This window comes from Notothenia rossii, assembly GCF_949606895.1.
Source record: "Notothenia rossii genome assembly, chromosome: 2".
Taxonomy (NCBI): Eukaryota; Metazoa; Chordata; class Actinopteri; order Perciformes; family Nototheniidae; genus Notothenia; species Notothenia rossii.
This window is the reverse complement of record NC_136904.1, coordinates 7,929,852-7,957,750: the sequence shown is the minus strand read 5'-3', so window position 1 is coordinate 7,957,750 and position 27,899 is coordinate 7,929,852. Positions and strand designations below refer to the sequence as shown.

General features: G+C 41.9%; 1 protein-coding gene across 3 annotated transcripts; it reads left to right on the top strand.

Moving 5' to 3' along the window:
• Nucleotides 1-27,899, top strand: sall1a (spalt-like transcription factor 1a). Of its 3 annotated transcripts, none has more exons than XM_079664890.1 (3): nucleotides 1-151; nucleotides 21,815-25,209; nucleotides 26,225-27,899. In XM_079664890.1, the coding sequence occupies exons 1-3, from the start codon at nucleotides 103-105 to the stop codon at nucleotides 26,675-26,677; spliced, it is 3,897 nt and encodes a 1,298-aa protein (XP_079521016.1). In that variant the 5' UTR covers nucleotides 1-102; the 3' UTR covers nucleotides 26,678-27,899. The 3 variants fall into 3 exon arrangements, with proteins under 3 accessions (XP_079521016.1, XP_079521015.1, XP_079521017.1); XM_079664889.1 differs by lacking the exon at nucleotides 1-151 and adding an exon at nucleotides 15,886-16,727; XM_079664891.1 differs by lacking the exon at nucleotides 1-151 and adding an exon at nucleotides 19,057-19,175.

The following is a 27,899-nucleotide window of genomic DNA, read 5'->3' as shown; positions in this document are numbered from 1 at the left end:
AAGAATGGCTTCTCCACGGTTCATTTTGAGGCAAATTCCCCTCAGCTCCAGACGGGTCCTCTTTGAAGATGAAAGACCTGTAAATCTGCGGACAATGGCACAATGGATCAAACGCAATATGTGCGGTCAAGAATATCAGCAGCGGTTATGGGTAAGCCTTTTATCCACTTCTCAAGGAACCCCTCAAATAATTGTCTTCTAGTTTTGCCTGAGATGCCTTTTCCCCCCCCTGTGCGGACCCACTGAGGGCCATCCTGAGGTCATGTTTCTGGTGATGTGCATTACTTTGAGAAAAGCCATTTTATCAACTAAAACAGACTCTCTGGACCCCCCTCTCAGTTGTGTCCCAATTATCTCAGTGAATCGTACAGCAGGTATCCAAATGTCAAGCGTAGATTGGGTAATTAGTACCTGTGGGATGTGTCAGTGTGATCAGAGGATAAGCATGGCTCCCTCCTTCATAACGGCTGTGTGTTCGCGTTGTTCAGACGGGGGTTTTTGTTCCACAGAGCCCCTGAATCAGACGTTACAGCGGTGTCAGCGGTGTGCCGGTGTGGAGGCCGGGGCAGGTGGGGTATTGAGGGGGGTCTTAGTGTTCTCACAGCCCTGAGAGTTACATTCCCACAATTGGTCCAACAAAAAGTGAGTTTTCACAAGTTTGGAAGCACTCTGTGATGAGAATGCAAGTGCAATGGATCAGACACGGTGTATATAGCTGACACTCTTTGTTAACAAGCTAAATGGAGAGTAAACAAGAGAAGGACCAATACTGTTGAAGGTCTCTTGATGCGTTCCAGAAATCAATTCTGTGGCCTTTTGGTTGCTACAGGGTGTTGCTTTTCTACAGTCAAGTTAGTCATTTTGTATTGTGTAGATATACCTGCTGTAGGAATGTTATTATGTACCAAGTTTTTAAAAAAGGTCAATAAATGGACTTATTGCAGCAACACAGTTGAATCCTTACAGCCACATGTTTAGGTAATGGTACAATAGGAACAATGTTTTGAGATTAAGTGTGTGTACGTGATAATGCTGAACGTTGCAGTACCTAGTGCAACCACAATTTAAGTTTGTGTGAAAGAATTGTAACTAGATATGAATGAAGTGAACGTCATATGGTCAAGCACAACCATAAACCTTTTGTCCCCACGTTAGCTTTGTTGAAGATCAAAGGGTTACCTGCATTTTATTTTTTTTCTGTCCTGACATCACTTCATGCTGCTATAGAGAGGCGAAGTCCCTCCCTTTCCGGGGGACCTCCATGGGACCTTATTTAGGAAAAAGTATGTATTGAAGTCAATGGAGAGAGAAAGATTATCTTTAGATTCCGTTTGAATTGTGCCACGAATTACACATGTGATGTTTGTCAATTTAAAAGATAATTTTGCAAGTCAAAAAAATAAAAATATGTCCTAAAACTGTGAAGTAACACTTTTTTTTGTGTGAAACCGCTCAATGAACTACATCTCCCATCTCGCACCACACACCGAGACGGCCGCCACGTTGGCACATTTCACTTCTTTCTTTCAGAATGAGGCGGAAAGTATTAAAAGAGGTGAAAATCACTCAAAGTCTGGGCATGTTGAGAGCTGTACATACACACAAGGGGAGTTAGTCGGTTCCGTAAGAGCCAGCATGCGGGACCGGGATTCTGGGATTTGTAGTCTTTCTAGTTGCGTATTTTTCATAGTCTTATATTTCAACAGTTTTACGACAAATTGTGACTTTTTTGACATGGAAATTATTTTTTAAGATTGACAAACATCATATGTGTAATTCGTGGCACAATTCAAACGGGATCGAAAGATAGTCATTCTCTCTCCATTGACTTCAACACATAATTTTTTCCGAAATAAGGTCCCATGGGTCGGAAGTAGATGGGCGGGACTTGTCTCAAGCACTTTGTTTTCATTCTTCACATTTTGTCCATTTGTGTTGCTCCCAACACGTGCAGCACTATGAATGCCTTACAAGAGAGACTGTCTGAAAGTATTCAACGTTCCCCCCAGGTTTTAAACAACATGCCTTCTGATGTGGCCATTCAGGAAGAATGAACTACTTATTTTCCAAGTATAATATGGCCTTAAGTTGTTCAGGTTAACCAGAGTATTCAGCCTTTTGAGCGTGAGTTGAGCCTCTTTTAGGGGCGACTGTGGCTGCGAGGGGGTGCGGTCGTCTTTCAACCAGAAGGTTGCGGGTTCGACCCCAGCCCGTGCAGCCAACATGTCGATGTATCCTTGAGCAAGATACTGAACCCTGAGTTGCTCCCGATGGCCAACGGTGTGTGAATGTTAGGTTCTAGAGTAAGGCACACTGCTCTGTATGAATGGGTGAATGACATGTAAAGACTGGATAAAGCGCTATATAAGTACAGTCCATTTTAAAGTAAACCTACACTTTTATAAACAAGCTTAACTCCCTCTTATCATTCCTGAAATTAAAAAGGGCATTAGAGAAGTTTACATATCAGTCATTGGAGACACAAGAGAAACAAACATCACTGTTTCTGAGATGTTGATTCATCACTAGAGGACTTCTGATTCATCTTTTTTAGAGTGTTAATGTGTGGGTACAACAATTCATGTACCCATTACAGGTATTTATGTATCTCTATATTTTGACCAAACCCTTACATTTGCTTTCATTCTTCTCTGTTTCAAGCTCCCGTAAATAAGGGGAGAGGGAAGCTGTGTGAAATCGACTGATGGGCCGCTCAGCTCGGTGTCTCTGTTTGATATAAGAGCTATTCTATGCAAAAGCACTCCCCGCTCGTTTCTCCCCCCTCCTCCCCCTTTGTCACTTAAAGAATGCTTGGCGCCTGTGGATTAATTAAAGTCTAAACATTAAATATTGATTGATGCATTATCAGTGGCTCACAGTCGCCTCCTCTCAGATTGATTTCCGCTGTGATTTATTGTCATATTTGCAGAGTCATTTCACTTGATAACAAAGAGAAATTGCTTGCAACCTTGGTACCCCCACCATTAGCCCCCCACATTGACACGCTCCCTGGTACTTAGCCCTTCTTCCATCCCATCCGCCCTCCCTTTTGTCTTTTGTTTGCCTCTGTCTCTTTTTCACTGACTTTTCCACTTTCATCTTCACTGCCATCCTCATGCCGTGAAACAATAAGTCTGCGCTGCCATTTCCTATTTGTTTGTAACGTGATGCGGCTGCACGGATGTGTTATAGAAGAACACGTGGATAATAATATACATCTCAAAAATATTAAACCACTTCTTAAGATAAAGTAGAGCCTTGCATTCAAAGATTTCTGAAGAAATAAGATCGTTTTTTTCCCCATTAATGTTAATATTCATCGCATATATCAAAGTGCCAATCAAGGATAAACACCCAAATATGTTTGGAACCAATACATCTCTTTGAAACAGAAGGTAGGTTTCTATTTAAAAAGGGAATCCAAAACAGACAGGGGGATTTGTTTGTTACAGGTCTGCCCTCCAGTTGTCATGCCGTTTCCATGTGCCAAACATAATTTACGATTTGACTCCTCAGCCGTCAACTGTGAACTCTATTAATTTGTAGGGGGAAGTCTGATTTATAGGCTTATGAGCCCATGTATCCACATCATCATTTGTTAGCCAGATATTTGCTGCCAACTCCCTGGATGATGGCATCGTCCTATTTCTCCGGAGCGCACACGTTGACACATGCACAAAAACACACAGAGAGAAGAATACAGCCATCCATGATAGATGGAGTTATATATATTGAAGATATAAAAAGCCAAATATCTCTTTTTTCTGCTCAGGCTCTCATTAATTGGCTTTCTTTTTGATTTATGAGCATTATCAGGTCATTTTTTTTTAAATAATGTTACTGTTACTATCAAACTTTCTCTGGTATAGATGCTTTTCTTAGACCAGCTTCAGGGTCAAACCGTACACCTCGCTTCCAGTTTGAGAGTCCCTTGCAGTCCCTCTTGTTAACACAATTTCAAAACAGAATTTTTTTTCTACTCAAATCAACTCGTTATTTCCGGGGCTCGTGACAAATTGAATTTCCCTGATTGCAATTGGATTTGGTGACATTGAATTATGAGATATGTCCTAATTTGTGTGTGAGTGAGACTGTATGTGCGTCGTAACAAAGCGGATCTTGTGGGTCTTAATTCTTAAGCCAGTGTTGGGTCGAGGTATGCATGTCTTCCCAGGTCTCACACGGTATTGTATTGCCTGCTCAATTGCATTATCTCTCATGAGGAGATGGTGTGGGAAACAACGTGTTCCCAAATCAGGTGCTGAGTAAACTTAACAAAAACAAAACAGTCTGTAAATGTTTTGATTTGTAGTCTTAAAAATGTCATTCCAGAAATGTTTATTTGATGCAGAATGTGTATCATGTTAACATAAATATCATTCAATGGAGTAAATGTACCTCGTGTTTTCATTACATTTATTTTGCCTTGACGTTTTTAAATATACATTTATTTTTTGTATTTAATCTGTAAAGGAATTTGAGCTTGGCTGCACATTGGCTCATCAGCCCTCCACTCTGCTTAATCAAGATAGCCCCTTCTGTGTTTGACATCCATAATCAGTACGCAGTGAGGGAAATTATTCAATTAACCCTCATTAACACTGTAATATTCTACAAACTACATGAAGATTAGACTGTTTCGAAGCGTGTTCACACACTCTACAAGCTCATCTATTGTCTGGGAGCGGTTAATTAAGGCTAAATTTGCTAATTGTTCATTTGTATTTTTCCTATTGGCCTGTCATGATGAATCACTGTGCCGTAATTCATCTTGCCCGATGTACTTCGTCTCTGTCGTATAGGGGCTTGTGGTGCGGCTGAAGATGAAATGTTCATTGTTAGCATCATCCGTCACACTGTGGGAGCGGAGTGATGACACAGCTGAGATTTGCTTCAGCGTTACAGCACGAGGCCTCTCACCCCTAACGCCCGTTTCAACTGAACTGGGATTGTATTCATAATCACAATAATTATTTCTCCTTTTCATACAGTAAGAAGGATTATAACTGGCCTTCAACAACTGTGTCTAAAGCACTAATGAGGTCAATGGTTCCCAACATGTTTTGTCTGATTTAGCCCTGCAGTTTTTGTTGAGCTTATTTCCCTTCCCTTTAAATTGTTGATGAATGTATTATAAATATATATATTATTAGACAACTGTTTCCACTGTTTGTCCATTACATTTAGCTAACTATTTCAGCGCTTGATCCAAGGCGTGAGGCTAAAATCTTATCTAGCTATATGTATTCTACATGACAGAGACTATTTGAGAATTATTATTGTTCTTTTTAAATTTATTTTTAATTTTATTTTTTTTGTACTTTGTTATAATTATTAATTTGAGTGAGAAAAAAAAAGGAAAAAAAGAGAATATATATATATATATATTATTGTTGTATGTTTTTGTTTCTGATATGTTCAATAAATGGACTAATAATAATAATAATAAAAGTATGGTTTGTTTATTACGTTTAGCAAGTTATTTATACACTGTATCCGCTACGTTTAGCTACTTATCTAAAAAGTGTACCCGCTACGTTTAGCTAGTTATTTTAACAGCGTGTGTTGTATGTTTAGCTAACTATTTCAGCTGTTTATTTATAACCTAAGCAAATGTTACCTGTTCATCAAATACATTTCGCTAGCAGTTTCAACAGTTTTTCCAATATGTTGGGCTTCTTCTTATTTATCCAGTTTTTGCCCGTTATCCAAGAGCGCCTGACAAATTCACCTACAGTTAAGTATACAGACTCTCTTTCTGATGTTTGATTGTATCAGGACTTTCCATAGCATTAACATAACTATAACAACGGTTTGTCCACTTGAGTTTCGTTTAGCCAATCATTTTAACAATTGAATCTATCAACTAAGCTATCAACTACTTATTCAATATATTTGATTCTTCAGCTTTTTTTTTCAGCTCAACTTCTCTGCTCATTTGCTAGTTTTTACACATTGAATTGCAATGCATGGTGTTGGTATGTTTCATCTGACTGGTTATAACAGCTGGGAAGTTTACGATTAATTAAAATTGATATGAAGATTAGCCCTAGCCTAAAAAAGGTCATTGAGAAGCCTACCCCCGGTTCAGTCTGGATTAGCTCATGTTGTCTGAAGTCACCCTGATTACAGGTTGCTAATGTAATAGTATAATCTAACAATACTGTGTGTCGTAATCTTCTTCTACCCAGTGTGATGATATCCTGCTTCAACAATGGATAACACCCAGCAGCTGAAGATAGTCCTGTATGTTTCCAGGAGTTTTCACAAAGGCCTCCTGTTGGATAAACAAATCCCAGCACCTTCTCTATTCTACGGCGAGGCGTTCAATACCCTCTCATCTCTCTCTCTTCTCTGCAGCCTCTCCCTGCTGCATGTATTGGCTTCGGCCTCTACCAATCGTCTTATTGATCCCAAATGAAACACTGAACTCATCAATACGGTCTTAATGCGAGTTTGTTGTTCAATCACTTGCCATTTAAATCACCCGGCTCAAGTCCTGCAAGCCATCCGTTTTCTGTCACCAGTGCACGTCTCACCAATTTGCTTTGTCATTTTGGGAGTAGTATGCAATTATCATAAATATCTCCCAGGGCGCACTTTGTCAACCCCGCAGTGCGATGCGATCATGCCTTCGAGCGTTGAAAAGGCTGCCCCTTTTTGCATCTCCTTTGTTACCTTTATCCTTGTATTGAAAGAAGGTGCTTTTCTCTTACCCCCAATACTTACGATGGCCTATTCTTACATCTTAAATGAGGTTTCATGAATGTCACAAATGAAGTCAAAGTGCAACCCCATTGATTAGGCTGGTAATTAAGATGTAAATGTGGTTGTGGGATGGTGAGCGATCGCACCTGCGATAATAGCAGAGTGCTGTTAGCATCACCAGGGGTCTGACTGCCATGCAGCGCGGGCCCTTATCAATGTTTGGAGTGATCTTCTCTTTAAGTGTAGGCTCCACTCCTAATGCATGCTGTTTGCTAGTGCTGTGCTGCCACTGGCTGATAGTGGGCTACAAGGCAACGACAATTTCCTCCATTGGGTGTTTGTCACTCAGGGAGAGGGGGCTCTTGTGTTAGCCACCTGGTTAAACAAAGGACCCCTGGAAGACGTTACAGTCCAAATGAGAATTACCTTGACTGCCAAGTGCAATGAATGTGGAGGAATTTGTCACGGTGACAAATTCACAACTCACATTGACGCTGACACACAAGGCCACCAGGACCTTCAGCTCTGTTTGAGAGGACAATGAGAGACCTAGTTCAGAGGGGATTGAGCATATAGGAAGCCCATGTGAAGAAGTAGATTCACGCATGCCACATTTTTTAAAACACTCTCATGGAAAGGGATTTAATAATACCACAAGCCATCAAGGGAAGTTCCACAGACAACTCTGCATTTACAGCGGGAAAAGCAAACATTCAATGACACGCTCGCATTCTGCATCCCTTCTGGTGTGGAGAGCAGATGTAAGTGTGTTGTGGATTTAGGTAGACCAGGCATGTGCAGCCGCTGGCAGTCCTTTAGGGTTTTGGCGCTCACACGTCGGTGTTAACAGTTAAGCTTCAGTGCCAGGTAGAGAATGAATGACACGGGGCAGGGTGGCACATCCTTGGAGATGTTTGTCAGGAGATGTCCCTCCCTTCTGCGTGTTTACACTCACAGGGGCCACACTTGGCTGTTAGCGGGGGAGAAAACTGGGAAAACAGCCGTCTTGTGAGAGCCAAGACTCTTACTGTGAATATTAAAGAGAGACAGAGAGGGGGAGAGAGGGAGAAAACCAGCTATCTGGACAAAACAAAGCTGCGTTTGGAGAGCCCGGAGCACATAATAAGCACCGCTCTTTCACTGCACACCCAGGGCACTCTGGAAAAGTGGGGAGGCCGCTGAATGGGAAAGGAAGTAATAAAAAAAGCAAACTTCTTTGAAAAGAGTCCTGTGTTTGTGTATGTGAGTCCATATGCATGCATGTGAGTGTTGGTGTGCAGCTGTCTGCCTGAATGATGAGTAGTGTACCTGTAGTAAAAGTGGTTTTGAAATACAACCTAGCTTTTTGACTCAACTAAGAGACAGAATTATCCAATAGTGTAACATCATCAAAGACGGTGCATGGATCTTAGGGGCCTTGTGAAAAGGAAAGGAGATCCGTGCCGTGTCCCCCCGCCAGACATTTTGATGGGAGTTTAAAAAGCAGCGACTGGCCAGACGAAGAGAGTAGGTAGGAGGCAGAGTAAAGGGCAGCGGAGTTTGATGACAGTCTGCTCGTCTTTCTGTCCGACCTGCGGCCCAAATGAGCTAAGAGAGAGAGAGGGACTTTTTCGTTTGATTATGCACACACACACACACACACACACACACACACACACACACACACACACACACACACACACACACACACACACACACACACACACACACACACACACACACACACACACACACACACACCCAAGTAGGCACAGAAGTGTCCGTGCATCACCTTGTCTAATTTATTTGGTATTAAATTAGACTTTCCAATTATCTGTATACTCGAAACACTAATATATGAGCTTCTGAAAAAGTACATAACTGCTCTGATATCAAGACAATTGCTGCACAAATGTTTACTTTGATATATTTCTGTAGCACATATGGATAGCACTTTGTCACTCTCACTCTATTTGAAGCAGAAGCATATAGTTTACTTATTACTTATTACAATTGTGTCCCGCTTACACCATTATCTCGCACTATTGATTTCTATTTCTTGAATGTCTTATATTGGGTGTTGCATTGTTAGAGCGGCTCAGGACTTAAGATTTCCATAGCTAAAACGCTGTAGCTATTGAGCATATGACGGGGGGAAAAGGGTCTTTTGATAAAAAATAAAAGTGAAAGGTTGAGACGGAGGAAGAGAAAAAGGAGAATTAGATAAGGGGGGGGGGGTTGTGAGGAGAAAGGAGGCATGAGAGACACATGGAAGTAAAGAAACCAGTCTTGGTGGCAGCGCTTCAACTTCAGTGAGTTTACCCCCTGAAGGGTCTTTTCGCTAGTCATCAGGGACCTGACTTCCCTGACGTCCCGTATCCGACTAGACTCCTACAAGTGGGGTAAATAAAGAATGACAAGCCCCCCCCCCCTTCCCTTCACCCCCTCAACCCCCAGGCTGGTTTCACCCCTCTCCTCTCCAGTGCAGACATGGTGTGCAACAATTCAGCTTTAACTAAATAACGTCTCATTTCCTCTCCATTCGCTTTGTTGACAGATCTGCCAAATCTTTGCTGCGCAGAAATTGTTATCCTCCCTGTTTTACCATGTGGTCAGCTAAATAACACACTTAACAAAAACAGACACGCACATAGAGACTCTGTCTGACACGCACACACAAAAACATACACACACACACACACTTAGAGCTCTCTTGTGTGGTCACAGGGAGCTGAAGTACGCGCATGCAAACTCACGAGAGGACCTCACATTGAGCCTGCAACACTGTTCTTTCCAACAGAATGCAGATTTTTAACCACCGTAACCTCATTGCAGTCTAATGTGTGTTTGTGCTTGTTTTAAAGAGCAGTTAAGGATATAAAGGTGTCAAATTCAGTTCTGTTTTCTTTATATGGAAGATAGAGGAGTGTGAAGGAAGCACAGGGGAAAGTGAATGATTTGCACGCTATCGTCCGGGCACTGAAATAGCATTTTTGAAAACATGGTGGGCCCAGGCGAGATAATCAAAAAATCCACAAATATGTTGACATGTTTTGAGGAAAGAGTTCAAGGAACTGTGTGTTATGTAGGTATTTGAAACTATTTTGACTTTGTTTTGTTAGAAATAGAGATGTATGATGTAGAAATGAATTGCTTCTTATTTCTAAAGCATGACAGAAAACAGACAAACATGTAATACGTTTGATTCCATTTCAATCATAAGGAATGAAGAATATCAATTGTTTGAATACAAAGAAATCTCCTGAAGAAGTGATGAGATACTGAAATAGCACGTTAAAAACACGTCGTGCCCAAGTGAAGGGTTCAAGGGTTCAAGGTTCTTTAATTGTCAATGAAAATCTTGTATCACAGGCTTCTCCAACAGAGCAACACAAAACACAGAAAACTGAAAAATATAGTGCAAGTAAATAGTCAATAGTAAATACAAGAAGAAAAGAGTTTAAAAAAGAGAAATAGTGAAATAAGAGTATTTATGCAAGTCATTGAAATATGATATATTAGGTAAATAGATAAATAATTTTTAAGAAGCAGCCAGATGAATATTGTGGATGTTGTTCTAACAGTTGTATTGCCAGTGGGACGAAACTGTCCCTTGGCCCTTTTCATGCATAATACTCAAAAAATCCACTAATAAGTTGACATTTTTTGAGGAAAGAGTTAAAGGGACTTTGTATTACGTAGGTATTTAAAACTTTTTGTGCCTTTGTTTTGTTTAAAAAATGTAAAAAAGCTGCTGTTTTGGATGTAAACAATTACACGAAATGCATTTTTTTTTTTTAAAGCAAGACAGAAAACAGAAATGTAACAGATGTGATGCCATTTCCATCGTAAGGAACGTAGAATATCAACTTGAATACAAAGAAATCACCTGAAGAAGTGATGAGAGACTGAATTTCAGGTGGTAGACAGCGAGTCTGGGGGTGTCATGGCGGCTCCGCCCGGCCCCCTCCCCTCCCTGTAGCTGCAGGCAGGTCAGGGACAAACTGGAGATCAATAGCTTGCGTTTGCCCATAGCAGTCCCATTTCTCAGGCGGGACACTGATGCTAACTATCAATAGTAATAAGGGGCTGTCTGAGACACAGTTAACTGCTGGCCAACCAACACAGCTGTCTGGCGGCAGTTGATAAACATCTTGTGACCAGAGTCGCTGCGAATAAACCACTTGATAGGTTTCAACTTCGTGGTTGTATTTACTGTAAGGACGTGTGTTTTTTTTATGTTTTACGTGGCTGTCTCTTCGCTCTGTGGTTACCTGCCTGCTGCTTTGTTGTGTGGTTACACAACAACAGACATCACGTGTGTATTCTTTACATTCTGTGTTTACGAGCCCGTGAAGTAACGTAGGGATAATTCAATGTGTAACTTTTAGTTTTTGCATAAAAACACATAAACACTCAGCTTTCGGGGTGATGTCTGTAATCTCTTCAAGATGTTTGCAGTTTTTGGTTCCTCTGTAACCTCCAGTCTTAGTGATGTGTGTCACTGTAATCCGGCTCCATTCTGTGAAACATCTAACGGCCTAAGCATCTCTCTTCGTCCAAATATCATTTGTCAATGTCATATGAAAGCAGAATGTGTTTTTCAAGAATCGGAAAAAAGCTAAAATAGGAGTCTTGGTGGTTTTCCAGTGCCGTGGCGTTTCCCGTGAATCCAACTCAAGCGAGCACGTTTAATCAGATACAATCAAGAGAATTTGTATCATAACAATTGGAGAATTTCATGATTGCAAGTATCTATTTAGAAAGAAGTAGTCGGTGCAGAGTAACGAGAAACAGACATGAAGTCTGAAGAATAAAAAATCTAGATATATTTATTCTAGAACTTTGTTTATATATTGAGTTTCTTTAATTGCATACTTCACCATTTCAAATTACTGACGTGCCATGTGTTCCTAACTGTGCATTGTTTGTCCTGGTTTGACTGTTATAAAGCACACAAATCATCACCCAAATGTGGGTTACACCACTAAAGCCAATGTTTGTGTGACATTTATGATTAATAGACTTCATTTGCTCAAAATGGCACACAAAAAAGGATTATAGTTCAGATCAGAAAAAAATATTTTGATGGAATATCACAGACTGGTATTCGTCAAACTTTAGTCAGGATTCTGTTTTGAAACCATTTTTAGTGGCAGCATATAATGGCACTAGATGCTATACATTCAAATGAAACACACGTAATTCAATGAATGTAGTGATCATTACTGTTTCTTGTGAACAATGTATGAAACCATGCATGTTATTTGTGTGGGAATAAGATAGAATAACCTCCTATTCTGACATAAAACCATCAAGAAAAGGGTGTTTTACACAAAGCTGATTAATCAAATGAACAGTTACTTCTATTATCTTATGTTACGCTTATTATAATTCACCAAACAAACGCTTTCTTTTCCAAAAGTGGTTGTGTATTTCTGAGTGAGTGCACACCGCCTGAGCTGTCTGGTTTCCAGTTACACACTCAGGACACTGCTGCCTCTCTCACTAATAACTGTGAGGACGAGACTCTTAGTCAGGGATCCTTTGGCAGACATCTCCTTACACTTGTACACTTGTACCTGAGCTGACACACACACACACACACACACACACACACACACACACACACACACACACACACACACACACACACACACACACAGTCACTCAGAGTAGGCAGAGTGTGTGTTTCACAGCTGACCCTAACTCACACACACACACACTGCACAGACACGGTGAGTGTGACCTCCAGCACCTCAGTGACACCCTCGAATGTTTGCTTGTTTTCCCTCCAACAAGTCGGGATTGAAAGGCGGTGTCTGTAACTGCAGCTGAGATAATGTAAAAACAAACACGGCCCATTGATATCGGGTGATGCTGCAGGAAGATGTCAGGGGGCACAATGGGGGGAGACAATCTGCGGGACAAGTGGTGGCAGGGCTGCAGGGGGGACAATAGAGAGGGTTTGATCTCTTAATTAATGGAGGCTATTCCCCGCTGCTGCAGGTACTGAATTCTAATGCAGGCCATTTTTCAAACGGGTATCTTTAGTGGCAACACTGAGCTCTGAATGCTGCTTCTGGTCATCTGGAAGACAAAGCAATTTCAGTGTAATCAGAAATATTGATAGTTTCTGTTACATATCTTTAGAAACTTGAGTTAATTTGATCCTACATAAATAAAAACATTCCAAAAGTTGAATAAATTAGAGTTACTATAAAAATAATTCTGAAATGTAAATGCACTAAGATTAATTTCTATTTCAAATGGACACTTCCTACAAAGCTGTGTCATTAAGATGCGTACAGCAACAGCATGCGTGACTTGATACAAGGACAATGTAGGCCTATTTCTTTATTTCTTTGAGCATGAGGCCAGCTTACAACAATCCCTTTAATCAAGCTCCTAATCCCTCTGCAAGACGTCAGCATGCCATGAATAAGGCCAAGCACTTCTTGATATTTGTGTTGGAAACGATGGGGATCAAACGCTTGTGCATTTACTGAAAAACAAAAATAAGGCTTAGCATATTGAAAAAATAATTATAGTCTGGCATTAATATACATGTATGTGTATTTAGTTAATTACATGCATTTAAATATGTGATAGCTGACATAATTGTACTGTTTTTTCTTATTAAAATGCAGGGTTTTCCCTTATTTCTATATTCATAACTTGTGATTTGTATACTTTTTATTAAAGGGCCTTAAATGATATTATATATTAATAATTATCCATAAATTACCATATAAAACACATAATGATGGTGTGTATTAATATCAAAACTGCCCTTTCAATTAAATATATTATGTTGTAGACTAATCTTTACAAAACCTCGTTATGTTTTGCCTGTTTTCACATCTTTTCACACACACACACACACACACACACACACACACACACACACACACACACACACAGAGAGAGAGACATACACACACACACACACACACACACACAGACACCCACACACACAGCTGACCTAGATGAAGGCCTGATGCAGCTAGTTGTAATTCTTTAGGCATCGCGTCGTGCAGGACCGTGAATAGAAAGCCACCACGTGTTGAATGCGCGTGTCACACAGAGGGTCTCGCGCTCAGAAATACTAAGGGCTCCGGTTTGGGAGATTCTCCTCGCAACTATCACATTATGCGGTCAAACGCGCAGTGTTTGTGCGCTGTATGATCCATCATGGCATGTCGGTGATAATAGTGAGGGATGGCACCCGGGCCGCACCTTCTGTCATGTGTTGCGCACATCATTGATTGTGCACAACGGACAAATGCGCAGTTGTTATGCGCAAAAGGCTCCTGTTATTTCACTAGACGAAAACACACTTTTATATGTTGACAAATAGCAAGTGCTTGTGTAATTAATGTAATTATTAAATTTGTTTTCATATATATTAATTATTATATTTATATGATAATACAAAATATGATATATCATTTTTATATTTTTATATTATTATATTATGGTTTTATTTCAGTGATGAAACTCATAGGTAAGACAATTCCACTTTCCTCTGTAAAAGCACAAAGCTGTCCAAATGTACAATTATTTGTATGCTAGATATAATATATACAATTATGAATCAACAAGTAACCAAAGAGCATGTGAATGGCAAACATATATATATTTTAAGTTTAAATGTAAAACTTTGTCAGGCTTTGTCTTTGAGTTATGTGTGTTGGGTCCCCAAACGGTGTCTGCGTGTGTCATTCCGCCCATGATTGTTAACACTGTATCCTCACCGTCCTGAGTGAATCCCATTTAAAACGTCTCGCGCTCGGCTGGGCTGCAAATCACCCTGTTTACAATCTCACACTAACACTCACATCAATTAACTGGACATTGATTTTCCCGCCCGGGACATTACAATATTGCAGACCCCTTTTTCCTCTCCCAGCTATTTCAAGTTTGCTGCACATAATTGCATGGGCTTTTTAACGACACGCACACACACATTTCCCCTATTAATGATCATTTGGTGTGTGATTTTCTTTGCTTAAATTTCGATGTGCTTAATACATCTATCAATACTACAAAAATATGTTTGACATTTTAATATATTCGGTTGAATATTTGACATTGGTAAAGCAGATCAGCCATAGTTGATTTTCCCCTTTGCTCTTTCCTTTTTTTCATGAATAAGTAAATAGTAAGGCTAGTCGAAACTAAAAGATAGCTGACACAAGAGAGGACCAGATCCATCTAGCCTGCAGCCGCTCTTTAAATATTCAGTGAAAAATAATGGCATCCGAGACATCACCTATAGTAACATTATTATCTTCATTTCTCAAAATCAGCTCAGACTGAGAGCTTCGTTTATCTTTTTCACGCAATAAATCTCCTCCACCGAGGCTCACATGAAGCTCCTGTGGGACCTCTTGCCCTCTTAAAACATCCCCACTGAGGCGCACTCCTGTTAGTGCATTATTTAGGGCGATCATAATAATAAGTATAATAATATTTAGTGTATGAGTGGTCCATAACTTATTTAAAGGTTTTATTCAGGCGTTGTTTCTTTGGTTATATTGTTAGATGCATTATTATATTGTTCATTATTACAAAAAACTCGCATCTTTAGAAATTAATGCAACAAAAAAAATCAACTTTTGATAAGGACATCATACTGTCACTCTTACTGTTAATGGATAGCGACAATATAAAACGTTTTTTATGACTTAAATAAATGGTGTGCAAAGCAGATGATTGTGAGAGAGGCATTCGCTTGGAAATAATGTTTGAGAAATTAATAAAAAGCTTTATTTCTCCCTGTTTAGATTCTTGTCTCCGCTCTCTTTACCACTGATCATCCCGGTGCGCACAAAGCGTTTGGATCTGCTGTGCGCAATCATAGCGAGGGAGAGGGAGAGAGAGGGAGAGAGAGAGAGAGGGAGAGAGAGGGAGAGAGAGAGAGGGAGAGAGAGAGAGAGGGGGAGAGAGAGAGAGAGGGGGAGAGAGAGAGAGAGAGAGAGAGAGAGAGAGAGAGAGAGAGAGAGAGAGAGAGAGAGAGAGAGAGAGAGAGAGAGAGAAGGGTGGAGGGAGGGAGGGAGGGAGGAGGTGGAGGTGAATGGCAGTGTGACTGAGAAGCTCTGCGACCAATCAGATCCTCGATGGGCGGGGCTCCATATTTGTCCCAGCGCTGCACGGGCCCTCAAAGTTTGTTTATTCGCGGAATGCAGTGTCTGATGAAAACGTGTTAGTAAGTAAACCCCCCTTTCGACTAATAATAATCAAATGAGACTGATTGGGACGTCGGAACACAACACCGTGGACTTTTGGGAACGCGTACCGGTGCCATTTACGCACGGAACATACTGGCGCGACGCTGCGTTTTAGCGCACCGGGATTGAAACTCTTCAGAGAGTAGGTGTCGGTGTACAACACAACAAGACCTGAATCACAACGATCTTAATGCAAGAGCGGAGTACGGAGCTGCAGAGAGGAGAAAGTTGGTGATCGCGGTGGTTTTGGAGCGTCTACTCACTCCTCCACATATACAGGAAAAAAGGACAAGACAACTGTGATCGGTGCTTGATCAATGTGGAAGATTGAAAGATACTGTCGCAGGCATTGACTCGAGACGCTGACATTCCCATGTAGTAGCCAAGATAAGCTTTGACTTGGCTAACAGAAGGGGTTAAACCGTATCTAAAGGGAGTTTGGAAAACCCAGCCTTTCTTCCCCAAACGGATCAACTCATTGGGTGGGAGCTGAGAGAGAGACAAGAGTCCCCAGCAAATCAGGAGCTAATTGATTAAAGAGACTTCATTTGAATAGGAGGGGGGCTGGCGAGGTGCCAATCGCCTTTCAAAGAAGCCCCCCGTATGATTAATCGCAGAGCATTATTGATAATCATAACGGGGCACATGCGCGGTGGATGGGCTCGATTTACGTAATTTTTGAGAAGGTTTTGTAGTCATTTTTTTATTCTTTGCCTGCTGATGTGCCAGCCAGCATGTCGCGGAGGAAACAAGCGAAGCCGCAACACTTCCAATCCGACCCTCATCTGCCTTTATTGGAGCACAATGGTGAGTTCACGTAACCTCTCGATGCATTCATCCAGGCACCATGAATATCTCGCTTTTTGGGCTGTTTTATGGTGTCTTTGGCCACATCTGAACATTACAGTTAATACTTTGAATTGGACTTTAATATATTACTTGGAGCTTGTTTCTTTTTAAAATGCAATGGTTACTTTTAAACACTTTTTCCACAATGTTGAATGTTTAGGATGTATTTAAATCCACTTGTTCATAGTGCGAATAGGAATTAAGAATGGCTTTATTATTTGTTCCACGCTTAAAATTATTATTGTTGGTATTAAACAAATTGAACAAAAAAAAAAAAGTTTAAAATAATAAGGACAGTAGCCCACACTTCTCTGCAGGTTTACGCTGCTTGTGTGTGTTTTACAACTTTAGATTTTCCCATGTGAGGTTTAAATCGTGTTTTTAAATTAAACTCAAACTCTAAGCCGGTTTAGTGTCGGTCCCTCAGCGGACCACCCTGTCGCTGCTGCCGGGAACTTCTCTCTGGATCCCGGACACAGAAACTCCCCCATCCGCTTGTTTTAGTCCCGATAATTAAAGTCGTAAAATGTCTTCCGACCTTTTATTAAAAAAATGAGTCTCATAAAGACACTTCCTGTTTACAAACTCGCTGCTTTATTGCTGAAAAGTTACATGAAAGAGAACAAACACATCCTCCCTCATCCTGAAAATATTCCGCTTTCCTACTCATCGTTTACACTTGTTATTCAAATAGAAGTTGTACACACACTTTCTGCTTGAATACAAAATAATGTATTGTCTTATAAACTAAAACAGAAAAATTACAAATGCTTTTTATGTTGTACTTGTAAGTATTTAAAGACTCAGACTCCTAAAGATTAAATGAAAGATAATTATTTGCTCGCAGAGTGAGATCCTGTCTTTTTACGGTGCTGTTTGCCTAATGTGTGAAATCTGTGTAAAACCACGTCTATATTCTGGAGCTCACAGTTTCAAAGGCCAGTCGTATCCAGTTCAGTTTTAATAACGTAAATGGACAAATGTCAGTTTAAAATAAAATATAAAACCAAATGAAAAACTTCCACAGAACTACGGCATTAAGACATTGTGGGATAAAGGTTCATAACTGCTGCATTTCGTAACAGGACGTTGCGTTGTAACGTGCATTTTTGGTTTACCGACTTTTTTACTTTTCTATCAAATGACTTATTAACAAGGAAATAATAATAAATTTTTCTGTATCTTTACGAAATGTATTTAATTTAGAAAAATGATGCCTATCTTTGGTGTCATGCAGCATGATCGAACTTTACTCCCCAACATTAATATTTTCGTAATTTCAATGTGTGCAGAAAAATATGACATGCCATAAATAATACATAAATATAAAAATACATATTATTTGTACTATTGTCTGGCCCTGTTAGACAAGGCCTATACGTATGTGCAATGTAAATACTCTCAAAGCCACATTGTGTTTAGCAGTGCCTGAAAAGCATGAGGAGGTCATTTTAAATAAACACTTTCAGCAGACAGTCAGAAAACCTATTGCAGCCCCTATCACGTGATTTGTAGGAACTTGATGATAAATGCAAAACAAAGTTAATTCCTGATGGCTGTTTTTTCCTGCATTTTCCTTAAAATCTAATAAACTTAGTGGACAGTCACCAACTCTGGCAGACTGCAGCATTTCTTAATTATGACCCATTCTTTGCCACATGTCTAAATTGTTGCTCTTGTGTGTCTAATTGTTAAGGCATGGACGTGTTGTCTTTAGGTTTGGGGGGAATTTGGAGATTTTGTAGAAAATGTGCAGTGTGTCTCCTGGAGAGTTGTGGCAGTCGGAAGTGAAAACACTGAGTCTTTGTATGTGTGGCTGAATATCGGTGATGCTGAGGGCCGTGGTGACTGGGAGGTCGGAGCGAGAGCCACAGAGGGTGGGATGTTGAGCTGTTTTAACCTTTGCCAGTGTCCCTCTGTGCGGAGGTGATGTGAGTTCAGGGCCCAGTGTGTCCCTCTCTACCTCGCCATTGACCCCGCTGCTCGGAGCTGCAGGCGGCCCAGCGAGGCCTCGGCTTTTCATTTAAGTGTGTGTGAGGCCTTATCAATGTTGTGGCCATCCCCTTTTGCCCTATCAGAGCGGCCCCCCTAGAGGGGAGATTGGCAGGGCAGCCCTGCACTGTCGTTGCCTGCAAACAGTTGCTTGTCATTTTGCCAGTGTTTACGTGCTGCGAGTCTAGGTGTAGCCTGATGGACTCGCTTTGCCTTTTCCTCCCTCCCCTCGAGCTTTAAGCATGTCACCGGGGCAGAGCTTCTTAGATTTGGTCCTGGACCACGGCAGTGTTAGTGGAACCCCATCTAGTGTTCAGTGGGATGAGTCCTGAGGGCTGGAGACGAGGAGAGCAGAAACCCTCCTGAAGTTACAAGTGTCAAGAGGCTCACAGAGGCCCCCTGCGAAAAAATAATGTAGGATCTCTCAAAGCTCGCCGTTAACTTTTTTTCCTCTAATCCTCGCTTTCTTGCCTCTCATATTCAGACTTTGGTCAGTCTCTTTAAAGCTCTGTCCTCTGCTCTTTGTCTCTCCTGACGCCCTTTAGCCCTGCACACCGCTTGCTTTGTGCTTTTGATAGAGATTCTATGGAAGTTTTACAGACTCCATCTTTATGCCAGCTTGACTTTAACTTAATTTTAATTGGAAGTTAATCCTTGCTATTCCTGGAATTAAGCCTAATGCTCGCATCTGCGTTGTTTGCTATTCTAGTCTAATGTGGACAGTGGATTTGTAATCATGCATTGATTTAGTTTTGATTATTTTTTTCGTCGTTGAGTACAGTAAAACATAGTGCACGGTTAAAAGAGCCCATCTACAGGCGTGTTAGCATTAAATATGATTATTATGTTTTGCAGCTGTAAGGGCATTTTTTAATACTTTTAAATTCCAAATGTAGGATACATTTTGTAAGGAAACAACTGTAAATTAATGCAGTGTACAATTTTGACGAATGATATTCTTGCTCCAGTTTCTAAATTGCTAAATAAGAAATGCATTAATTGGTTTGCCCATAAATATTATCTTGTATATCTTTCATTTTTATTTAATTATTTATTCTGAGGATTATTTGATTATTGTATTTTTTGCAATTGAGAATATTTCTAGGACTAGAAAATACACACTGCGTACAATATAGGTTGATATTTGCATCTTTGATGGATATTATTTTAATCCGGAAACATAATTTGGATCTTTCTAAGGCGTGTGTGAAAAAGTAAATGGGTTAATTTACAGTTTTCACCATAGTTTCTTAAATAGTATAGGCATCATCTATTTTTTCTTACGCAGCGAGTCGACATAGCATTAATACCCATATTTGATTTATGAATTAATATTTAATCTTGCAGAAGTTTGTTAGACAAAAGTTTTTTTATCGCTCCTTTTTTCATTGTGTGTCATAGGATTGGATTTTGTACAGTAAGCCTCAAGAAAAGATAAAGGGTGTTTATTTAATCCTCACATTTCTCACACTATCAATCAAACTGTTTTCTTGTTCAAAATTAGCGCTTGGGGTGTAGGTAGACGGGTGGGTGTAAGGGGGGGATTTAACATGAGAAGTTATCATTAAAGTTGAGTCTGCCCTTGTTTGCATGGTTTGCTGGTGTGAGGGCCAGGGTTTACTGTCATGGCAACTTTGCGTTATCTGATGTCTCTGAGCAGAGAAACATTGAGGGAGATAATCCCTGAATTAAACAGGATCTGCTTTGAGTCGACTGAGATGAGCAGGGCCAGGCTGTGCCGACGATCCCCGCCGCTCCCATGCTGCGTGAACAATGGGAAGGCATCCTGTCTCTCTGTGGGGCAGGGCTGCACTTCTCTGGGTTTCATTTGCAAATGAATTCTTGGCCCTGATGAAAGTGTTGAGGGGCCAGAGCCACAATGAAAGCGATTCATAGAGAAATGCAATTTGTAAATCAACTTGTATGTTAAACAGCGAGACCTTAGAGTGACAAAGAGGGGGAAAGAAGAGTCAGGAAAGTCTGCAGCAGTGGCTCTGGGGGCAGGGTGTCGTCTCGCTTTTTACTCCCTGACTTGCACTGTTTATCAAAATGGAAAATTGAAAAACACGTTTCTGTGCGCATTTGAAAGGCGGTCATTACTTTTGAAACCAGTGACAACAGAAGTTACAGCGTTTATATTGTAGCATCTGTGAACTGGCGTAGGTTTCCTTAGTTTTGAAGTTTTTTTGTGAATGCATTCCTCCTCAACACTTTTTTGGATGAATATATATATTTATTCACAGTGGGTTTTTCCTGGAAGCACTTTCTGATGAGAAAGTTTGAAAGTCTGTTGATATTTAAAAATTACATATATGTGTTATTTATTAGATTGCAGATATTTTAGCAATTTTAAAAATATCTATCGAATGAACCGTATGAACCTTTCATTATTCCTCTTTTGTTTGACTTGTTGGATTTAATATGTGCACGTATCAGCCTAGTTGCCACAGGCACTGTTGTTCACGTCTGACTGTGACTGCTGCCTGAGTGGATACAAATGAGTTTAGTGACATAGATAACCTGTCCAAGATGCCCATAGTTGGCTGAAAATGAGCAAAGTTGACAGCAAATTGAAAGTCTAATAAGTCCTTCAAATGCTTGATTTGCGCCGAGTGGACAAGCAGACTTTGAAGGGCATGGAATATAGGAAATCAATGCCTTTCTATGAAATTTCATTAAGACCAAATGTCCTCACTTCACTCTATTCTATATTTTGATGGATTATCTGGAGAAAATGATTACCTTTGGTTGGGCTGATGAAACCCAGATGTACATCTTCAAAGATCACTTTTAAGCAATATTTGAGTAGTTCCCATTGATTTTGTATCGTCTCTTATCATGTTTCAGAGGCGGCTGCATAGAATGAGGCTTGCTTTTTCTAATTTCTGTTGGCTTATTGTTGCCTTTCAATCGTTGTTTTTGTGAACATATCAAGGGGATAAGTGTAAAACTGATTAACTTAAGATTAACAACAATGGAATTTGAGGAGATAAAGCTGCTTCTTCAGCTGCAAAACATTTCTAATCACTAATCCTCTGTTTCCTCTTTTTCAGGGGACCCAGAACTTTGTACCGAGGACCCCCCCTGCAAGGAGTCAGACGCCCATGTCTGCAGCAGATGTTGTGCTGAGTTCTCTGAACTATCAGATCTGGAAGAACACCAGAAGAATTGCACTAAAAATCAGTTAGTTCTGATAGTGAATGAAAATCCCACCTCCCCCACCGGAACTTTCTCGCCTGGGTCTTCTCCCCAAAATCCTGATGACCAGATGAATGACACCGCTAACAACACTGATCAAACAGAGTGCAGTGACCTTTTGGAGCCTAACACTCTTGAGAAAGACGAAGCCATGGACGTTGACGTTTCTGGAATGAGCAGCGGTCATGAAGAGGAAGGCAGTCATACAGAGAGTGGGAGCCCCGTCAACACAGTCAGCAGCCATGGGGGCAGGGGCCCCTCTGGCCCTGCTGTAGGTACTTCGGCCATCTCTGCCCCGCTACCTCAGCTCAGAAACCTGACTGACCTGGGAAACTTCTCCATGATCAACAGCAATGTCATCATTGAAAATCTGCATAGCACCAAAGTGGCTGTGGCCCAGTTCTCCCAAGAGGGTCGAAACACAGGAGGCCCCAGGGTGGCAGTGCCAGCCCTGATGGAGCAACTCCTAGGTCTACAACAGCAACAGATCCACCAGCTGCAGCTTATAGAGCAGATTCGTCATCAGATACTGCTACTGGCCTCCCAGTCCCCAGAACTGCAGGTGCCCCCAACTTCTGCTTCAGGCACAATGGGGCCTGCTGCCAGTCCACTGACCACACTCAGCTCACATCTCTCCCAACAGCTGGCTGTAGCCGCAGGCCTCGCGCAGAACCTGGCTAGTCAGTCAGCCAGTATTAGCAGCCTAAAGCAGCTGGCTGCAGCGGCACAGCTACCTCAGTCCAACCCAAGCAGCAGTGAGACATCTCAGAGCATTAGCACACTGGGGCCATCGACAGTCAATACCCAGTCCTCTGACAGGAGGCCGAGTCATATGAGCAGCCTCCAATCTCAGCTCAGCAACTCCTCACTAACTAAATCATCCACGCCAGCATTTGGAATCGGTAGGTTGTTAAGCTCTGGAGTAAATCTACCTCAGCCCCCACCTGGAAATTCCATGTTCTCCATCTCTCTGCCCAGTGTTGGCACCACCGTAGAGGACCTCAACTCTTTAGCAGCTTTGGCGGAGCAGAGGAAAGGCCAGCTTCCAAATGTCACCTCATTTGAACAGAAGAGTAGCTCTGATGAGTCTTTCTTCAAGCATAAGTGCAGGTTTTGTGGCAAGGTGTTTGGGAGTGACAGTGCTTTGCAAATCCACCTGCGCTCTCACACTGGAGAGAGACCATACAAGTGTAATATCTGTGGCAACCGCTTCTCCACCCGCGGTAACCTGAAGGTGCATTTCCAGCGTCATAAAGACAAATTCCCACACGTCCAGATGAACCCCTACCCTGTTCCTGAGCATTTAGACAACATACCAACAAGCACCGGCATTCCCTACGGCATGTCTATGCCCCCCGAGAAACCAGTCACCAGCTGGCTCGACAGCAAACCGGTTATGCCCACAATGACTTCCTCAGTTGGCATGCTGCTGCCACCAACCATGCCGAGTCTGCCCCATTTCATCAAAAAGGAAGATCACTCAATAGCCATAACGAGCCCATCAAATGCAAAGAGTGTCACATTCCCTGCAGAGCATTCAGTTAAAAGTTATGATGGAGTGTCTGAAGAGGGGGAAGGTGCAACTCTGCCTACCTCAAATGGGAAAACTGAAGAAGGCAGCCACTCCTCGGGCTTTGTGACAAATGTGAGCTCTGCCTCGGAGAGCACCGCTGACTACACAACATCTAACAGCCCACCCATGATGACCAACCCACTTATGCCTCTCATGTCTGATCAGTTCAAGGCTAAGTTCCCTTTTGGAGGCATCCTGGATCCTCTCCAGGGGTCAGAGACCTCGAAGCTACAGCAGCTAGTGGAGAACATTGACAGAAAGTTGTCAGATCCAAACGAATGTGTCATCTGTCACCGGGTGCTGAGCTGCGCAAGTGCTCTGAAAATGCACTATCGCACCCACACGGGGGAAAGGCCCTTCAAGTGCAAAATCTGTGGCAGGGCGTTTACTACCAAGGGAAATCTTAAGACCCACTACAGCGTCCATCGGGCCATGCCTCCTCTTAGAGTCCAACACTCCTGCCCCATTTGTCAGAAGAAGTTCACAAATGCTGTGGTTCTGCAGCAACATATCCGCATGCACATGGGTGGGCATATCCCCAACACCCCCCTGCCAGAGAGTTACCCAGAGTCCATGGTCTCTGACACCGGCTCATTTGACGGGGAAAACTTTGATGACCTGGATAACTTCTCTGACGACAATATGGAAGGAATGGAAGAGGGCCCAGATAGCAGCGTGCCAGACACGCCCAGGTCTGCTGATGCCTCTCATGACAGTCTATGTAACTCTCCAGGCCCCTATGAAATGGCTATCCAGGAGGAGCGAGAGAGAAATGGCAGAGAGATGGCCCGATATAATGAAACAGAGGAGCTGCCAGTCAGCCAGTCAGTGGTAAATGGCTTAGTTGAGGGAGATTGCTTTACCAATGACTCCTCGTCTCTGGGAGGGGATGTTGAAAGCCAAAGCGTCGGGAGTCCAGCTGTGTCAGAATCTACCTCCTCCATGCAGGCGCCATCCCCCTCAAGCATGCAGCCACAACTACGCAAATCCCCTAGCCTGGAAGAAAGGCACCAGAGGGCCTTATCCTTGGAGGAAACCACTGCAAACCTCTTGTACTCTCACCCCTCCAACATCGGAGCCCTGGACCTGACATCTGTCAATCCCTCAAAAGATTCCCTGGGCATGTTATTCCCCTTTCGTGAGCGCAGCATCATCAGGAACACATCCTGTGACATATGTGGGAAGACCTTTGCTTGTCAGAGTGCCTTGGACATTCACTATCGAAGCCATACCAAAGAACGACCATTTATTTGCACGGCCTGTAACCGGGGTTTCTCCACCAGGGGCAATCTCAAGCAGCACATGCTAACCCATCAAATGAGAGACCTGCCCTCGCAGCTCTTTGAGCCGTCAAACACCAGCCTATCCTCCAGCCCAACCCCTTCCCTGCTCTCTCTAGGCTCTCTAAACAGACCAGAGATGAATGGCTTTTTCCATGGCTTCCACCCAGAACCCAAGGAAATGCCCCCTGGCTTGGTCACATCATCTGCCTCCACCTCCCCAGTGCTTTCTGGTGCTCCACCACGCAGGACGCCCAAGCAACACTACTGCAACGCCTGTGGGAAGTGCTTCTCCTCGTCCAGCGCTCTGCAGATCCACGAGAGAACCCACACAGGGGAGAAGCCGTTTGCCTGCAGTATCTGTGGTCGGGCTTTCACCACCAAAGGAAACCTCAAGGTAAATGTTGAAACATCCTGAAAAGACAGTTGGTCTTCTAGAAGTTTGCGTGAGAATGTGTGTGAAAAATGAGTCTCAGAGCTCCTATTTAGTTTTATATGGCGTGTCAGTGCGCTGGGCTTAAAGAGGTGGTAATTAATGAGTATAATTAACGAAAGGAACAGCTCTCTGAGAAAAAGTTATGGAAAGGTTGAATCATGCAACTAATATGATTATTAGGTTGGAATTCCAAAAAAGTAATCAGCTACGAATGACTCAGTGCACATCGTTCATTATCAGAGGCATTCATTACCCGCTACGTCAGTCTGTAGTTTTCCGTAACGGACTCTGTAAAAACTGTCACAGGCATAAAACATTAAAAAAAGGAATCCTGCTCAATGATCTACAGAAACTTGGGACAATTATGTTCACTTATTCTACTGTTCTTTAGTGCGTTAATCCTTAGTCCTAGATAGGTATTTGGGATGCATGTTAATTTTTAAGCTCTGTCTTTTGGCTGAAACTGGTCATTTACGGTGCATTTAAATTGCTACACTCAAGTACACAATTAAGTCTAGGTAACTTTTGTTGAAGTTTGGACGAGAAATATCTTAAAACAGGAAGAAAAAATGACCAAAATGTATTGCCTTAGTCATGAAAAGGGTATTGGCAGAGGCGAAATGTCACATGCAATCCTGGCCAGAGCAATGAAACTGGACAGTGCAATTTTACCCCAAGCCCTGCAGCCCTCTTGTGAGATGAGCAAATTAAGGTTTAGATTAAACAGCACGTATCATTCGTGCCAAAACAAGATGTTTACACCATGCTGGTACTTCTCACAGGATAAGCAACTTACTGGTCTGCTGCACACAGGGTGTGAAGCTATTTTAATTTGGAGTGGAGCATTATTATTATTTTTTCCATTGCATCATCTCATGTGCTGCTCTTGTAGCCAAGTTTGTAAACATCACTAACTTTCATCCTTTCTCATTGCTCTGTCTCTCTCCTCCCCCTCTCTCTCTCTCTCTCTCTGTAGGTCCACATGGGCACACACATGTGGAACAGCGCTCCTGCTAGGCGTGGGCGCAGACTCTCCGTGGACGGGCCAATGGCCTTCCTGGGGGCCAACCTGGGGGCCAACCCAATGAAGTTTCCTGAGATCTTTCAGAAGGACATGTCCTCGAGGGCAAGCAACGGGGACCCGGCTAGTTTCTGGAACCAGTACGCTGCAGCCTTCTCAAACGGCCTGGCAATGAAGACGAATGAAATCTCTGTCATCCAGAACGGAGGCATCCCACACATGTCAGGCAGTATGGGGAACGGGGGTAACTCTCCCATCGGAGGGCTGACCGGCAGCCTAGACAAGCTGCACAGCATGGAGCCCAATGCCGCTCTGGCTGGTTTGGAAAAAATGGCAAACACAGAAAACGGGACCCACTTCCGGTTCACACGCTTCATGGAGGACAATAAAGAAATTGTCACCAGCTAGAGTGTGTGTTCTCAGTTGCGCACAGACACGTGAAGATGCCCGAAGGCATACTGTATACATATGTAGACACACAGAAGACGAGAAAGAAAGAGAACAAGACAGGGACAAAATCAACTGAACTGCTTTGCTCGCCATTGAATCTTTACGAACATGAGTGTGAAGACAAGTTGCTTTTTTTGTACAATGTACATGTTATAGTTTTAAGGAGCTTATTTATTAGTGATTATAACCTTGCTTGAAACCAAGTGGAAGCATTAACAGTTAGGTTTTTGTTTGTTTTTAAGCCAGAATGGGTATGTTTGGGTGCTTAAAAAAATGTGCTTTTGAAACTTAGAATATCTGGGTAGATAACCTTACCTTGGCATTAAGTTATTTTCTGTCTGTAGTAGCTATAACCGAGCTGTCGATGTTCATGTGATGCATTAGCCCTGTAATAAGCAAACAGACTTGCTGTAAATAATGTACACTGATCTTCTGTAGATGGTCTAACATCTGTGTGTTCATGCCCCCTCCCCTCATGAAAGCAAAACAATGAAAAGGCAAGGGACTTCATGTCATGGTTGTTCCTTTCTTTCCAATTGATATTCACCTTTATTTTATTTAAGAAAACAAAACAATGAAGTTTGCTACGTTTTCAAGGGTTTCTTTAGTGTTAACTTGTTTTGTTGTTATCGTTTATGTGTATTGTACTTTCTACTCTTTGTTTACTTCCATATTTTATTTCCCTCAATCTCTTTTTTTCGTTGCTTGTATTTCGGTGTTGTTGAAAGAAAGACAGAAGGGAACATTCGGTCTGGCCTACTTCCTGGCTTTTGGAACTGAGACAGCCAATCAAATGAGCAGGATTCTCCTTCAGTTTCTCAGCTGGATTTCCACTTGCTGCTATGTCCCAGCATCCTCACTGACATCAAGTGCATCAAGTTCTGTGTTGAAGCTTCTGTAAATATGTTCGGACGTGGAAAAACAAAACCCCCTCGTAAGAAAATGTACATAGAGCTCACACACGAGAAGTCCATCACGGCCAGGGGACAAAATGATAGTGTTTTTATAAATATAAATATATATTGGGTTTGACAACCTTCGGACTGTTACATGCACTTTCTTGGAAAGTTGGAAGATCTTTATGGGTCCAGTTTCTCTACACTTTAATACCTACTAACAACTAAGATACTGTAATTCTTTACTCTAATAATCAAATACATCAGTTTTCCAAAAGAAACAA